The 16777-nt window shown below is 47.9% G+C and overlaps 1 protein-coding gene across 4 annotated transcripts in view; it reads right to left on the bottom strand.

Moving 5' to 3' along the window:
- The window catches only part of LOC131706796 (tissue-type plasminogen activator-like), a 13462-nt gene extending 494 nt beyond the window's left edge, over positions 1–12968 (bottom strand). The window contains exons 1-15 of one of the 4 annotated variants that reach the window (XM_059008565.1): positions 12759–12967; positions 7518–7631; positions 5933–5975; positions 5699–5830; positions 5380–5490; positions 4563–4737; positions 3707–3798; positions 3293–3467; positions 2894–2979; positions 2709–2777; positions 2410–2605; positions 2161–2297; positions 1569–1709; positions 923–1071; positions 1–595 (exon numbers count right to left, since the gene is read on the bottom strand). The exon at positions 1–595 is cut by the window's left edge and continues 494 nt beyond it. In XM_059008565.1, the coding sequence (XP_058864548.1) occupies positions 428–595; positions 923–1071; positions 1569–1709; positions 2161–2297; positions 2410–2605; positions 2709–2777; positions 2894–2979; positions 3293–3467; positions 3707–3798; positions 4563–4737; positions 5380–5490; positions 5699–5830; positions 5933–5975; positions 7518–7577 (1734 nt within the window). In that variant the 5' untranslated portion in view covers positions 7578–7631; positions 12759–12967 and the 3' untranslated portion in view covers positions 1–427. Of the gene's footprint in view, positions 596–922; positions 1072–1568; positions 1710–1765; positions 1897–2160; positions 2298–2409; positions 2606–2708; positions 2778–2893; positions 2980–3292; positions 3468–3706; positions 3799–4562; positions 4738–5379; positions 5491–5698; positions 5831–5932; positions 5976–7517; positions 7632–10262; positions 10392–12758 lie in introns of those variants that run through there. The other 3 variants (XM_059008566.1, XM_059008567.1, XM_059008568.1) reach the window with 3 other exon arrangements.
- Positions 12969–16777: the final 3809 nt, after the last annotated feature.

The following is a 16777-nucleotide window of genomic DNA, read 5'->3' as shown; positions in this document are numbered from 1 at the left end:
TAACATGTTAAAACTGTTACACAAAAGAATAGAAAAGTTTAACAATTTTTAAAAAGTAACACAGATGCACACGCTAGTTTATATATACAGTCCGAGATTCATTTATAGAACAAAAGTGCTGGCCGTAGTTTTGCTGTGAATGGCTCTGTCCCTTTAGTTTGATCTGCTTCCTCTCTGCGGCGGTCCTGGTAACAGTGATCCACACGGCGCAGAACTGCGTCCTTCTTACAGATCCCACAGGGGGGGCTAGCGGGTCCAGTCCAGGTGTGTGCCATTGTGATGTTAAAGGGGAAGTGGTTTTAGCCCGACGGTCCAGACTCTGTGTGTGTGTGTGTGTGTGTGTGTGTGTGTGTGTGTGTGTGTGTGTGTGTGTGTGTGCGCTGCGGGTTTGCTGGTTGGCTGCTCCCCTCTCTCGGTCTCGCTGGCTCTACCGTGTCTCCTGGCTGATCTTTCTTTGGATCCAGCCCAGGTATTTGCTCACTCTGGTGTAAACCCCTGGGGTGTCCTTCTTCCCGCAGCCGTCGCCCCAACTGATGATGCCGATGAGGTTCATCCGCCCCCCGCTGGAGCAGACCAGGGGACCCCCAGAATCCCCCTGCGAGAAACCCAAAAAAACATTTTACAGCTCCGGCCAAAAGTTTTGCATCACCTACAATTTAGATCTCTTACTTAATCAAAAGAAACTACAAAATGATATCGCAAAAAAGTCTACCATAATAGCAGCACAGTAGTATTTTCATGTTAGATTCGGAAACATTTTTCAAGTATATGGAAAACTATACAGAGCGGCGGAGTGTAATTCAATCTGTGAATGTGTAACATTATTCAGCAGGTTTCACTGGACTTGGTGAAGCACAAGGAGTTCATGCTGCAGGGTGATGCGATATTTCTGGCTGTAGCTGCACACGGACTCGGGTCTCACCTTGCAGGCGTCGTCCAGCCCACGCGTGTCTCCGGCACAGAGCATGTTCTCCGTGACGAGCCGGTCGGAGAGACGCTCCGAGGTGCAGAGTCGGGACGGCCAGAGCCGGACGTGACCCTCCTTCAGCCGCTCAGAGTAGAAGGCAGAGACTGAGGGGAGAGACAGGGGTTCAACAAGACGTCAGTCACGATCACAGAGTCACACACACAGGGGCGAGAGGTAGAGTGAGCAACTGAACATTTCAAAACCTCCGTTTTAGTTTTGCTGGCGACCCTACGACTGGGTGTTTTAACGTTGGCTGAACTTTCTTATTGCTCACACACACCCAACGTGTTAACTTAGAAATCAGAGTGTTTTGTAGAAATGCCATCTTGTTTAGGTTTCTGGCTTCTCAAACTGCGCAAAAAGTTCTCTGTTGAATTAGACAACCCGACATGACTCATTAAACTTACTGTAAATCAGAACTAAAACAAGGTTGTAATGATGGGCTACTTTTCAAAAGCGTTGACATATATTTTCTTAAACTTTAGAACTATGACATCGCTGTGCACAGGATGCCAAGATGTTCTGGAATGCTCAGAACTCCTGAGCGGTGATTGGCTGCTGGTAGCAGAACACATGCAGATGGAATGAGGTCAGCGCTTACACTCCTCCTCTTTGCCGTAGCCGGAGATCTCGCACTCAGACCAGTCCGGGAGGGAGAGGCCGGGGTCGGGGAGGCAAACCGGCCGGACGAAGGAGGTCTCCAGAGCACACGCCCCCGTGTCACTCGTCAGCTTCAACAACACTGCAGGGGAGAGACAGGGGGTTAGAGAGGAGAGGAGAGAGAGAGCGCGAGACAGAGCACACGCCCCCGTGTCACTCGTCAGCTTCAACAACACTGCAGGGGAGAGACGGGGTTAGAGAGGAGAGGAGAGGAGAGCGAGCGCGAGACAGAGCACACGCCCCCGTGTCACTCGTCAGCTTCAACAACACTGCAGGGGAGAGACAGGGGGTTAGAGAGGAGAGGAGAGAGAGACGGGGTTAGAGAGGAGAGAGAGAGAGAGGAGAGAGAGACAGAGACAGAGATACACACACAGCCAGAGAGAGAGAGAGAGAGAGACAGAAACACACACAGCCAGAGAGAGAGAGAGAGAGAGAGAGAGAGAGAGAGAGAGAGAGAGAGAGAGAGACAGAAACACACACAGCCAGAGAGACAGAAACACACACAGCCAGAGAGACACACACAGCCGGCTCACCTATATCATTGTCGAAGGTCTCTTCGTCGTACTGCTCGTGGACGAAGTATTTCTCCACTCTGAAGATCTGCTCGTTGGTGGAGTTCTGAAGCCGGTAGGTGCGTCCCATCACTACCTTGAGCAGATTAGGACGGAACCTGCAGCAGGAAGAGAGAGAAGGGAACAGACATTCATCAACAACTGCTGCTGCTGCTGCAGAGTCACTTCCAATAGGTTTTGGGGTTCGGGGCGCTCAGCTCGGACACGTACCGTTCCTGGAAGCAGTGGGCGGCAGACAGCAGCCAGCAGGAGCCAATCAGGACGCCCCCGCAGAAGTAGGAGTCGGCATGCGCGTGGCGGTTATACACGAAGAGAGCGGCCTGCCAGGGGTGAGCAGCGATGCTGGAGACCTGACCCCCCTTAATCCGATACTGAGAGACCGGGGGCAGCCGCTTCCCACAGCTCTCTGAGGAAGAGGAGGAGCCTCATCAGCATCATTATTATTATTACAATTAGCATCATCATTAGTATTATTAGAGCCATCATTAGCCTGAGAGTTTGTGACTCACCGACTGCATTGTCGTGTCCACTCAGGAATCCTGAGGACCCCACAGTGGAGCTGCTGACCGGGCGATCCACTGGGGAAACAAACAATTCGACAATTCAACTGACTGAGCCACAGTGTGTACGGAATCCCCCATCCCGCAACTCCCAATCCCCAGTTGAGTGCAGCCCAGCCAGGCTGTGTTCTTACCACACTTGGGCAGGTCGCAGTGCTCCCAGGTGAGGGCTCTGCCTCTGTACACGTGGCACCAGGGCTTGGAGTCGTTGTCTGGGTTCCTGTGGAGAGATGAGAGAGATGAGAGAGAGAGAGAGAGAGATGAGAGAGAGAGAGAGAGAGAGAGAGAGAGAGAGAGAGAGTTTGTGAGTCATTCTAACATGGCTTTGCTCCGAGTTTATTCAGACACACCTGAGCTTGTTACCTATACAGAGTCTCTAAATCAAGCTTTTAGTAAAACCTGGAATGGGTGACACCGCTCTGCAACAGGAGTCTCATTTCCATCCCTGCTGGCTAAACGGGATGTGTTGCAGTGCAGTAGTATCTATCTGGTGCTAGGCTGGCCGTGGCTGCGTGGCTGCGTGGTCTCCTCACCTGCAGTGGTTGTGGCTGCCCAGCCCGAGCTGCCTGGCGTCGACTCTCCAGGCGTTGTAGGCTTTCTTGGCGAGGGCGGGCGAGTCCCAGCTCAGGCAGCGGGCGCCCGTGCGAGTGCTGCTCCGCGAGCCGCGGTACGACGAGCCGGTGCCAGCGTAGCACTCCGCAGAGCCAACTGCGGGACAAACAGGGCATCAGAACACAGCCTGCCTGGCACTGCCCAGGGAGGAGCTGCCCACAGCACAGGGCAGGCAGGGATAAGCATTGTAAAGCACAGAGAGGTGTGGTAAAGCATAGGGAAGCATTGTAAAGCACAGAGAGGTGTGGTAAAGGTTATTAAAAAAACACAGGGTAAACTAGCTGTTCTAAAAGTTTCCCCATAGTAAAAGCACAGAGAAGTGTGATAAAGCTTACCCTGGGGACAGCTGGGCACACTGCAGTACTCCCACACCAGCTGCTTGTTTTTGTACACATGGCACCAGGGCTCGGTGTCGTTATCCGGATTCCTGGAAGCAGGAGGAGAGCGAGACATCAGCGCACACTCAGGGTTACTGAAGCACTCCCTCGAGACACTATCCTGGGCAAGGGGGGGGCGGAATGGTTCAAGACCACACTGGGAGTCATGGCAACTGGCTGGGCAGTGCAGGGGAGAGGGAGAGGGAGCGGGCGCTGGGTTAGTGCGTGTGTGTGTGTGTGCGCGTGTGTGTGTGTGTGTGTGCGTGTGTGTGTGTGTGTGTGTGTGTGTGTGTGTGTGTGTGTGTGTGTGTGTGTGTGTGTGTGTGTGTGTGTGTGTGTGTGTGGTTGGGAGCAGTGATTGTAACTGCATTACAGCGAGTAACTGCAGAGTTCAGTAAACAGCTCAAATTCGTCTGACAGCAAAGGCTAGTCCACTAGAATGAACCCTGAAAGTTAAGCTGAGGATCCGTAGATAAAGCATGTTGTTTGTGTTTATTACAAATACGTTCTGCTCCTTCGCTGGATCTAACTTTAACCCTAACTTAACTATTTCAGTTAAAGAAGCACTTCAGTTTAAAAATAAACGTATAAGAAAACATAAAAAAAATGCATCATTCACTTAAAACAATACAACTATAAAACCTCTATCCCCCCTCTAGTGGCAGGATGACCACATTGCACCTATTAAACTCTACCTCCTCTAGTGGCAGTCTAGCCACATTGCATCTCTTATAAAGCTCTCTATCCCCCTCTAGTGGCAGTCTCACCACATTGCACCTATGATAAAGCTCTCTGGTGCCCCCTGCTGTCTGACCTGCAGTAGTTGTGGTTCCCCAGGCCCAGCTGCAGGGAGTCGTCTCTCCTCGCGTTGTACTTTTTGTCGATGAGGACACTGGAGTTCCAGTTCAGGCAGTCGATGGAGGAGCGGCTCTTCCCCCAGGTCCCGCGGTACCCGCCCCCGCGCCCGCTGACGCACTTCTCCGTCGTGTCTGAGAAACGAGACCGCAAACACACACACGGGTCAACCAGGAGCTCCGATCAGCATTGCTGTCCTGCACAGCTCCTGTCAAAAATACACTTTCTACACCTTGCTGCTCCAGCAGTTAAAGAAAGAGGTTTGATACCAGAAGGTTCAAATCCCAGCCACTGACTCCCTGTGTGTGTGTGACCCTGAGCAAGCCACTGAACCTCCTTGTGCTCCGTCCTTCGGATGAGACGGAAAACAAACAAGCTCCTATTGGAAGTGACTCTGCAGCAGCAGCAGCAGCAGCTGTTGATGAAGCAGAGTTCACCCCCCTAGTCTCTGTAAGTCGCTTTGGATAAAAGCGTCTGCTAAATGACTGATTAATTAAAAGTGCCTTTGGTAAGTATCAGACTGTACTATCAGTTTCGGATGGCAGACTCTTCTAAGAAGTTCACCATGGAGAATTAACGTACTGTTTAAAATGTCCATCCCAGTGCTTTAACTGCGCTGTTATTTAAAACTAGATTTTCCTTCAACATGCTTGTTTGCTAGCTTTTCCAAGATACACCCCCGTTCTTTACTGAACATGGCTGTGCCTTCAGCCTGGCACGCCCCAATGAGTTGAAGCATGCAGAAGTGCGAGTGCAGAGAGTTTGGGGGCACGCACCGATCTCACACTGGGGTCCCACGAAGCCGCTGGGGCAGCTGCAGATGAATTCGGGGGAGTGGAGAGCCTGCTTGCAGGAGCCCCCGTTGTAGCATCGACTCCTGCTGCATTCTGAAGTAGAGGAAAAAAAAAAAACACTTTAAAACGGGCTGAATTCAAAATGAATTACTTCTGATCTCACTCCTTCAGGAGAGATGACTGTTCATCCGGCCAGATGTTGTTTTGTAAGTGTCTTGCACAGAGGATCGTGGCACTGCCAGATTAATAAAGGAAACGCAAGCAGCTGTAAGCAGCGTCCCGCTGTTTGAGACTCACTCACCCTCAACGGGCACCGCGTGGCACCTGCTTTTTCTGTTGGCACAGAGGCAGTATTCCACGCTCCGGCCATGCCAGCGCAGCCACGTCTCCCCGTGCTGGTGAACCTCCGCGGACAGCCAGTCCTTACAGTACTCTGCAGGGGACAGAAGGGAGGGGAGGAGGTCAGTGAAGGGACAGGGGAGAGAGACAGAGAGTGCTCTGCAGGGTCCCGGCCCCAGTGATGTCACTCGCTTACCTCTGTACATGCGTGTTCCTCTCCGTGTTCTCACGAGGGATTCCTGAAACGACAAGCAGGAGGCGTGTCAACGGGGCGGGGAGCTCCAACAAGCACTGCGGTCATTACTGCTCAATACAGACCTGCCATTACTGCTCAATACAGACCAGCCATTACTGCTCAATACAGACCTGCCATTACTGCTCAATACAGACCTGCCATTACTGCTCAATACAGACCGGCCATTACTGCTCAATACAGACCTGCCATTACTGCTCAATACAGACCAGCCATTACTGCTCAATACAGACCTGCCATTACTGCTCAATACAGACCTGCCATTACTGCTCAATACAGACCTGCCATTACTGCTCAATACAGACCTGCCATTACTGCTCAATACAGACCTGCCATTACTGCTCAATACAGACCAGCCATTACTGCTCAATACAGACCTGCCATTACTGCTCAATACAGACCTGCCATTACTGCTCAATACAGACCTGCCATTACTGCTCAATACAGACCTGCCATTACTGCTCAATACAGACCTGCCATTACTGCTCAATACAGACCTGCCATTACTGCTCAATACAGACCTGCCATTACTGCTCAGTACAGACCTGCCATTACTGCTCAATACAGACCGGCCATTACTGCTCAATACAGACCTGCCATTACTGCTCAATACAGACCTGCCATTACTGCTCAATACAGACCTGCCTTTACTGCTCAATACAGACCTGCCATTACTGCTCAATACAGACCTGCCATTACTGCTCAATACAGACCTGCCATTACTGCTCAGTACAGACCTGCCATTACTGCTCAATACAGACCTGCCATTACTGCTCAATACAGACCTGCCATTACTGCTCAATACAGACCGGCCATTACTGCTCAATACAGACCTGCCATTACTGCTCAATACAGACCTGCCATTACTGCTCAATACAGACCTGCCATTACTGCTCAATACAGACCTGCCATTACTGCTCAATACAGACCTGCCATTACTGCTCAATACAGACCTGCCATTACTGCTCAGTACAGACCTGGTGTAGCTACAGCGACACTAAACAGAATGTAAGGTTGCATACATAGCCAAGTGTGGGTTTTATAATGCTTTAGTTCACTTAGAATACTGTGTAAAGTAACCTATTGGTAGGAGGCTGTGTGGTCCAGTGGTTAAAGAAATGGGCTTGTAACCAGGGGGTCCCCGGTTCAAATCCCACCTCAGCCAGTGACTCATTGTGTGACCCTAAACAAGTCACTGAACCTCCTTGTGCTCCGTCTTTCGGGTGAGACGTAATTGTAAGTGCCTCTGCAGCTGATGCATAGTTCACACACCCTAGTCTCTGTAAGTCGCCTTGGATAAAGGGGTCTGCTAAATAAACTAATAACTAACACCTAAGAATGCATCAATCACAGTTTTTTAAGAAGCCGCTGTAAGGATAGCGGACCCACAATTCAAAGTGGATTTCAGCGTGAGCAAGCGGAAGGCGGGGGTTTGTATCCGGGCAGCGCGAGGCCAGCCTCCCCTCTGGAGACGCTGTGCGAGGGGGCAGCCAGCTCCTCGTTCAGGCAAGGAAGGGTTATTCTGTACCTCGTCTCCCAGTGAAGAGGAGAGCGCCCCGAGAGCAATCAGGAGCCACAGCAACGCCATCTTTGATTCCACAAGACTCTCACGGCCTGTCAGTCTGTCTGAGACGGTTAGTACCTGGAAAGGAAAGATATCACCTGTCAGAATGCGACTTGCTGCCTCCTTATTGCAGCACTGTAAAGAAAGGGCATTTGGTTTGTGGCAGAGGAAGGAACGAGTCGCCAGCACAGCTCACTGAACTGTTAAGCCAAATACAACGCTTCATGAGCAAAGACGTATACTTCACAGTTCTTTCTATAAAAACACATTTAACAGAACAGCAGCCGGAGCCGCAGATACAGAACAGGGCTGTGAAACAGTGAGGAGCAGCATCTGTATTCATATAACCTCTGTGAACGTCCTCTTTCACTCAAAAACAGGAAGGAGAAAAAAAGGAATTATAAACATTATAAACAAAACAGAAACACAGTGGCTCTCATTTCCGGACTGAAAGAGAAGCGCCTTCAGTATCTGAGAGATTTCTACGCATGTCTCTCCCTTCCCTGGGCAGAGCTCCAGTCCGCTAATCAGAGGAAGGCAGACTGAAAGCCGCAATGTCTGTGCTTTGAGCAGGGAGCTGCACGCATTTTGATACAGTAAAGCATAGGGAAGCATTGTAAAGCACAGAGAGGTCTGGTAAAGCATAGGGAAGCATTGTAAAGCACAGAGAGGTCTGGTAAAGCATAGGGAAGCATTGTAAAGCACAGAGAGGTCTGGTAAAGCATAGGGAAGCATTGTAAAGCACAGAGAGGTCTGGTAAAGCATAGGGAAGCACTGTAAAGCACAGAGAGGTCTGGTAAAGCATAGGGAAGCATTGTAAAGCACAGAGAGGTCTGGTAAAGCATAGGGAAGCATTGTAAAGCACAGAGAGGTGTGGTAAAGCATAGGGAAGCATTGTAAAGCACAGAGAGGTCTGGTAAAGCATATTAAAAAACAAACTGTGGTAAACTAACCCTTCTAAAAGTGTCCTACAGTAAAAGCCCAGCTCTGAGCTGCAGAGTATTGATCTCCAGTCCTGTTTATACGAGCTTGCACACACACTCAATGAGCCGCCTGCCCCCTCCCCCCTCGAGAGTGGCTCTCTGGATCCTGTTTATTATCACAGGGGCCCCCGCCTCTCCCCTCGGGAGTGTCATGTGATCAAGCTCGCTGATTTGTGGTCGATGAGATCAGAGCGCAGATTAAAAGAGAAACCTCTCTGACTCACTTCCCTCGGGTCCTTCTCTCACTCTCTCTCCTGCAGAGAGAGAACAGACTCCATTCTTCCAAACAATAAGCAGCCCTCCCTCCCTCTCTCTCTCTCTCTCTCTCTCTCTCTCTCTCTCTCTCTCGATACAATAGAGCCATTTACAAGCAACCCAGACCACAGTCTGCGGGATCTCCAATCGTTTCTCATGCAGATTGAGCTCAGAGTGAGGAGTCTGCTCAGAGTGAATTCATGCAGATTGAGCTCAGAGTGAGGAGTCTGCTCAGAGTGAATTCATGCAGATTGAGCTCAGAGTGAGGAGTCTGCTCAGAGTGAATTCATGCAGATTGAGCTCAGAGTGAGGAGTCTGCTCAGAGTGAATTCATGCAGATTGAGCTCAGAGTGAGGAGTCTGCTCAGAGTGAATTCATGCAGATTGAGCTCAGAGTGAGGAGTCTGCTCAGAGTGAATTCATGCAGATTGAGCTCAGAGTGAGGAGTCTGCCCATGCATTTTTTAAAATAGCTGAAAAAGTATTTTTTGAAATAATAAATACATTTTCCAGCTTTCTGTAGGGAACATGGAACAAGGCTATCATGCATTGGCTTGCTAGTCTTCCATATATTATTATTATTATTATTTGTTTATTTAGCAGACGCCTTTATCCAAGGTGACTTACAGAGACTCGGGTGTATCTGGATGGAATGTTAGAGGAATGCGAGTCTAGCAGAAATGATTGCATTTCCTCGTACTCTTTATTAAGCAAAAGCGTGGTCAAGCTTAAAACACTGCGGCAAAGCCTCCACACTTAATTAAATGAGTCTTGGTGGTGTTGGTCCTATCAGCTACATTTCTATCTTGCTTCTTGCAAACTCTGCAATGCTGACCTGAAGCCAGGCAGAGTGTTTGTTAATCCTGCAGTTATGCTGCACAGCTGTTGGTCTGTATTAATCTGGTCTGAATGGGAACTTGTAATGAGATTCACACCCCACGCTCCCATTTTCAAAGTTGCTGATTTGAGTCCTTTTGTTTCCGCAGGATTATAAAATCTTTGCCTCCACAGCGCAGCACAAAAGCACAGGAGCAAACTGGTGACAGACAGCAGCTCCGTGCTGTAAAAACAGCCGTGCCCATTCCTTCACTTCGATTAACTGATCAGCTTGTGAAAAACAAGCTACCAAGGTCTGGTGATCACGTGAAGGGGGTTCTATCAACCCCCAGGGTAACAAACGCTCCCAAATAAACTGTCTTTAAAATAACAAGCAGGGACAGAAGGCAGGTCCTTTAAAAAGAGAATCTCCAATGAGCCATTTCCTCAATTATTTGCACTAGCAATCCTCCTCACATTCCGCACGGACTGACTCCTATCAAACTGTAACTCGCTATGAGCACAAGGGCATCAGCGTTACCAAGGTTACCCGATTCTTATTCTCTCTACACAAACTGAATTAAATTCCCTTCCCAGCAGCGCATGCACGAATCAGGCAATAGAGCCCATTCCAAGCCCCGAGACCCCGTACGGTACCTCTCCTCTCTCCTCTCTCTTCTCTTTCTCTGCCGCTCCCCTGCTGCAGCGAAGCCCCTGCTGGATCGGTACCAGCCGGTCGCAGGCTGGGAGAGAGACGGAGGAGATCTCTATAAGCAAGCAGCCTGACTGCGGAGGGAGCAGTGGGAGGGAGTGGGGGTGGGAGGGGGGGGGGGGGGGGGGGGGGGGGTAGAGATGAGTGAACCGTGAGTCAGCAGCAGGAATGCAAGTCAGCAAACCGCAGAGCCACAGATACAACAGGAGAGCAGCACTGCCTGCAGCTACAGAGGGCTGGTCGTATAGAGGACTTACACTGGAAATATGCACAGTCATTTGGCAGTCCATCCATCCAGCTTTACCCATGAGTATACTGTACACTTACCATGGTTTACAATGCTTCCCCATGCTTTACCATCCCTCTCTGTGCTTTACAATGCTTCCCTATGCTTTACCAGACCTCTCTGTGCTTTACAATGCTCCCCTATGCTTTACCAGACCTCTCTGTGCTTTACAATGCTTCCCTATGCTTTACCAGGCCTCTCTGTGCTTTACAATGCTTCCCTATGCTTTACCAGACCTCTCTGTGCTTTACAATGCTTCCCTATGCTTTACCATCCCTCTCTGTGCTTTACAATGCTTCCCTATGCTTTACCAGACCTCTCTGTGCTTTACAATGCTCCCCTATGCTTTACCAGACCTCTCTGTGCTTTACAATGCTTCCCTATGCTTTACCATCCCTCTCTGTGCTTTACAATGCTTCCCTATGCTTTACCAGACCTCTCTGTGCTTTACAATGCTTCCCTATGCTTTACCAGACCTCTCTGTGCTTTACAATGCTTCTCTATGCTTTACCAGACCTCTCTGTGCTTTACAATGCTTCCCTATGCTTTACCAGACCTCTCTGTGCTTTACAATGCTTCCCTATGCTTTACCACACCTCTCTGTGCTTTACAATGCTTCCCTGTGCTTTACCAGACCTCTCTGTGCTTTACAATGCTTCCCTATGCTTTACCAGACCTCTCTGTGCTTTACAATGCTTCCCTATGCTTTACCAGCCCTCTCTGTGCTTTACAATGCCTTCACTGCGCTGTGCTATACTGTGCTGTGCTATACTGTGCTGTGCTATACTGTGCTGTGCTATACTGTGTGACGCTTGTATAAGGGTGCCCCAGGGGAAAGAATCGGAAACTGCAAATGTGATCCTGTTGGTGGATGGACTGATCAAATCCACTGCTCTGTGCTTTACTCACAATGCATTCACTCCAGTGCTACGTTTACACCAGGTTTTTATTCCACAGCCTCACATGAATAACTCTGGTTATCCATTCGGAGCTCCCACAAGCCCCTTCGCTATGTGTCGCTAGTTCTGAATCCTTTGCAGTTTGCGTTTCCTTTTCCGAGCAAGCAGTGGAAACGCAGCACTGTGGTAAACGAACACACTCCAGTGTAAACCTGGAGCTAACATCATTTCAAATGCAGTCACAGCGCTGCCAAGCGAGCCTGCAGCTCTAGTGCAGTTCAAACTTGCAATGCCGGAGTCAATACTGTATCAAACTGCGTGCAGCTCCCTGCTCAAAGCACAGACATTGCAGCTTCCAGTCTGCCTCCCTCGGATTAGCGGACTGGAGCTCGGAAGAGTTTTTCTAGCGTGACTGGTCGGATCGGACCAAAACAAAACCGACTCCAGGAACCGAGAAAGTCGATTGTATAAATATTTGAAATCTAGACCAGATATCAAAACAAATATGAGCCCTTCATTCCACACTATCAGGATTTAAAAATTCTGTATAAGAAAAAACTATAATAATAATAATAATAATAATAATAATAATAAATTATTATTATTATTATTATTAATTGGTCTATAGTGTAGAATTTATTTTAAACTACTTACCATTATCTTGTTCAATCGACTTTAGAAGTTATAGTAAGCTTATTAATAATATATATATATATATATATATATATATATATATATATATATATATATATATATATATATATATATATAATGTACGAATTATTTTCCTAAAGCATCATGCATGTAGCATGAGTGTTAGTGAGATATGCAGATCACGTTTCTCTTAGTCAAGTGCATGTTGCAAATCTGCCAGATCTAGTTACAATGAGAACGACTTTAAAACGCGCTCCGTTACAAGAGCCAACTTCATAAACTCACTCGACCCAAAACCAGGCAGACAACAGCCTACATGTAATGGAAGAAAAACACAACGTATTCTGTATACCTTCTCCGGTCACTGTGTGTACAGTTGTACCATTACGTTTCCTATCTGTGTATCTATTTTATAATGCATAGATTTTTTTTTTGGCAGGGCGACTTCTTGAAGTCCACAGAGTTCACACAAACTATTTTACAATTGCTGAAAATATATATGAAAAATTCGTGAACAAAGTACACACACACACAAAATTATCATATTGTTTACCAAAAAAATCCAATGTTTTTAAAAACCTGTCTTGCATGAACAGACTCACCCTTTAGTTTCACAGGGAGTGTCGCTCTCTTGTAGATTTCCTTCACAGTGTTCTCGCACCAGCGCTTCTCTCTCGTCTCTGCTGTTTACAGCTCTTCTGATTCCTCCGGTCCAGAGCCGATATTTAAACCTCTTCAGAGGAACCCATCCTTCAAACTGGGATTGGTGCGGGAGGCAGTCCCGGGGAGGGGAGGGGAGGAGAGGGGAGGAGAGATGCCGAGAAGCATAGGCTATCCGTGCCGATTTTAAGGTATTATTGACTAATCAACGCTCAAAATGATCTAGTATCCTGACGTCATCAGTTAACCCGGTAATTTATTTTATTGCACGTCATGATGTAAGCTGAGATCACTGACATATTTTACTCGAAGTCAATGTAATAACACTGATATATTTTATTCCTTCTACAGCGGGGCTGTAGAAGGAATTGCTTTGCTCCTCCCCCCCCCCACTTTAAGGTGTTCTTAATTACCTTCGTGTCAGGTGCAATTCTGCATGAATAGGTATTGCGCAAGAGGCCTCCACTTCACGATGCAACGACTCGTGGCTCTTCCGGAGTACTCGGATGGGACATTGAGAAATTAACGAGTTTGTTTGCTCAAGATATAAGCAATGAACCGGATTTTTATACGAGCTGTTTCAGAATTGACTTTTTTATCAGCTGCCTTTGTGACGTTTGCTTATTGAAACTCTTCCCGGTCCTTTCATTACAGAACCTCAATGAAAGTGAATGACAGAGAGACGCCACTTGCCTGTCTTGGTGCGCTCCTTGAAAAGGATTATAGAACGCATGCCACATGGTGGCCACGTGTGGTATTGCATGTCTTCCTTGATTTCCCAGCACCTTCCCGACGCACATGTGAAGTGACAGGAAATCCTATAGTAGCTTTCCATGTGACCTGTTCTCTACCCTACCTAGGGTATTCAATATTATTATTATTACTGTTATTATTGTTATTATTTAGTCATTTAGCAGACGCTTTTATCCAAAGCGAGGGGGTGCACGATGCATCACAACTGCTGCTGCAGAGTCACTTCCAATAGGACCTCGTTTGTTTGACGTCTCATCCGAAGGACGGAGCACAAGGAGGTTCAGTGACTTGCTCAGGGTCACACACACACAGTGAGTCAGTGCCTGGGTCTGAACCGGGACCCTCCTGGTATCAAACCCCTTTCTTTAACCACTGGACCCCCAAGGCACCATGCCTTCCCTGGACACTAATGCTAGCACCATAAATTGAGCACAAGTTTGATAAATCCAGTTACTTCCTAACCCAACAGCTCTCACTGGTGTGCTTTTTATTCATCTACCCTTTCATCTGTGTCCTGGAGCTCTGCGAAAGGGGTCTCGATACCAGGAGGTTCAAATCCCAGCTCAGCCACTGACTCCCTGTGTGTGTGTGACCCTGAGCAAGCCACTGAACCTCCTTGTGCTCCGTCCTTCGGATGAGACGGAAAACAAACGAGCTCCTATTGGAAGTGACTCTGCAGCAGCAGCAGCAGCAGCAGTTGTTGATGAAGCAGAGTTCACCCCCCTAGTCTCTGCAAGTCACTTTGGAGAAAAGCATCTGCTAAATGACTAATTAATAATAATAATAATAATAATAATAATAATAATAATAACAATAATAATAATAATATTAACCCTGGCTGACTGACCAAGCAGAGTCAGGTCTGGCCAGTCAGGGCTGGTCCTCTAGAGGCTTGAGTCATTCCCATTGACCAGTAAGCAGGCCAGGGTTCTTTCCAGTAAGGAGTGAAATGTGGAGGTTCTGCTCCTGATGAGAAGCGCTCTGTGTTTGTATCAGGACCAGCGAGTGGAGTCTGTCACGACAGACGTCAGCCAGCCTATTTGTGTTGGCTGATTCGTGGAAGGAGAGAAGAAGGGGGGTGGGAATTGCGTTTCCGTGAAGTGAAAGAGGCATCTGTGCCCTGAAACATCACTGGGGGCTGACCCTGCTCCTGTCTTGAAAAGTTCACAATCAACGATGATAAATTAAAAAAAAAACAGCCTATTGAGTTTCGATGAGCAGCCTAATAAAACACTAGAAAATACTCCAGTCTCATAGAGCTGGCTGAGAGTTATTGCAAAGGCAGGCAGGAAGGGTTGACTGGGAGTGAGGGTGGTGACGCTGTGCTGTCAATGAGACCCGCTGTGACGTTTGCGCATCTAATCTGTGCTGGATCTTGTTAATCACACATTAATCACAATGGAGGTGTAGGGCAGAGAGACATGACTGTGCTGTACAGTGCCCGCTCCATTGCGTAGCAGTTTGACACTCTTGGGATCTTCAATGGAAGCTGTATTGTGTAGAGCAGCCCCTCTCTCTCTCTCCACTGAACGATGTGGGATATGGAGGGAAGCAGAGTCATCTATGTCATTGCCAGCAATTCAGACAAATAAGTTTGCACATCAGGCACATCCTAGTCCCTTCCTTTTGGCCACATTTTATCAGCTATGTCACCTTCCGTAGTTCACATGAATACCAGTGTGTTTCAGTGGCTTTTTCTACGTCCTGCAGCTCTGAGGGCACAGCACTGCAGCTGTGGTCAAAGGTTTTGCATCCCCCTATAGAATGAACTAGTTTTGCTTCATAAAGTCGAATGCAACCTGCTGAATAATGTTATGTTAACATATTGAATTGCACACCGCTTTGTAGTTTTCCCATATATACTTAATGAAAAAACTGGCAAAAATTTGAAAATGTGATTCGAAATCTAACACAAAATACTACTGTACTACTATTATGGCTTCCTTCCGGTAGACTTTTTTTGTGATATCATTTTGTAGTTTCTTTGATTACATGATGGTAAATTATTATTATTTATTATTTGTACATATGTTTACACAGGCTAGAGTCACTGTATTGTGTATCCAGGTTCACACAGGCTAGAGTCAACAGCGCTTCACTGCAGCATCTGTCTCTGAGTCTCTATACAGAGCTTCATGGCAGTGTCTGTCTCTGAGTCTCTATACAGAGCTTCACTGCAGTGTCTGTCTCTGAGTCTCTATACAGAGCTTCATGGCAGTGTCTGTCTCTGAGTCTCTATACAGAGTTTCACTGCAGCGTCTGTCTCTGAGTCTCTATACAGCGCTTCACTGCAGTGTCTGTCTCTGAGTCTCTATACAGAGCTTCACTGCAGCGTCTGTCTCTTGAGTCTCTATACAGAGCTTCACTGCAGTGTCTGTCTCTGAGTCTCTATACAACGCTTCACTGCAGTGTCTGTCTCTGAGTCTCTATACAGAGCTTCACTGCAGTGTCTGTCTCTGAGTCTCTATACAGAGCTTCACTGCAGCGTCTGTCTCTGAGTCTCTATACAGTGCTTCACTGCAGCGTCTGTCTCTGAGTCTCTATACAGAGCTTCACTGCAGCGTCTGTCTCTGAGTCTCTATACAGAGCTTCACTGCAGCGTCTGTCTCTGAGTCTCTATACAGAGCTTCACTGCAGCGTCTGTCTCTGAGTCTCTATACAGAGCTTCACTGCAGCGTCTGTCTCTGAGTCTCTATACAGAGCTTCACTGCAGTGTCTGTCTCTGAGTCTCTATACAGAGCTTCATGGCAGTGTCTGTCTCTTGAGTCTCTATACAGAGCTTCACTGCAGTGTCTGTCTCTGAGTCTCTATACAGAGCTTCATGGCAGTGTCTGTCTCTTGAGTCTCTATACAGAGCTTCACTGCAGTGTCTGTCTCTTGAGTCTCTATACAGAGCTTCACGGCAGTGTCTGTCTCTGAGTCTCTATACAGAGCTTCACTGCAGTGTCTGTCTCTGAGTCTCTATACAGTGCTTCACTGCAGCGTCTGTCTCTGAGTCTCTATACAGTGCTTCACTGCAGTGTCTGTCTCTGAGTCTCTATACAGAGCTTCACTGCAGTGTCTGTCTCTGAGTCCCTATACAGAGCTTCACTGCAGCGTCTGTCTCTGAGTCTCTATACAGAGCTTCACTGCAGCGTCTGTCTCTGAGTCTCTATACAGAGCTTCACTGCAGCGTCTGTCTCTGAGTCTCTATACAGAGCTTCACTGC

The sequence above is a fragment of the Acipenser ruthenus genome, chromosome 37, assembly GCF_902713425.1.
Source record: "Acipenser ruthenus chromosome 37, fAciRut3.2 maternal haplotype, whole genome shotgun sequence".
NCBI lineage: Eukaryota > Metazoa > Chordata > Actinopteri > Acipenseriformes > Acipenseridae > Acipenser > Acipenser ruthenus.
The sequence above is the reverse complement of the archived record's forward strand: the minus strand, read 5'-3'. Positions and strand labels throughout refer to the sequence as shown.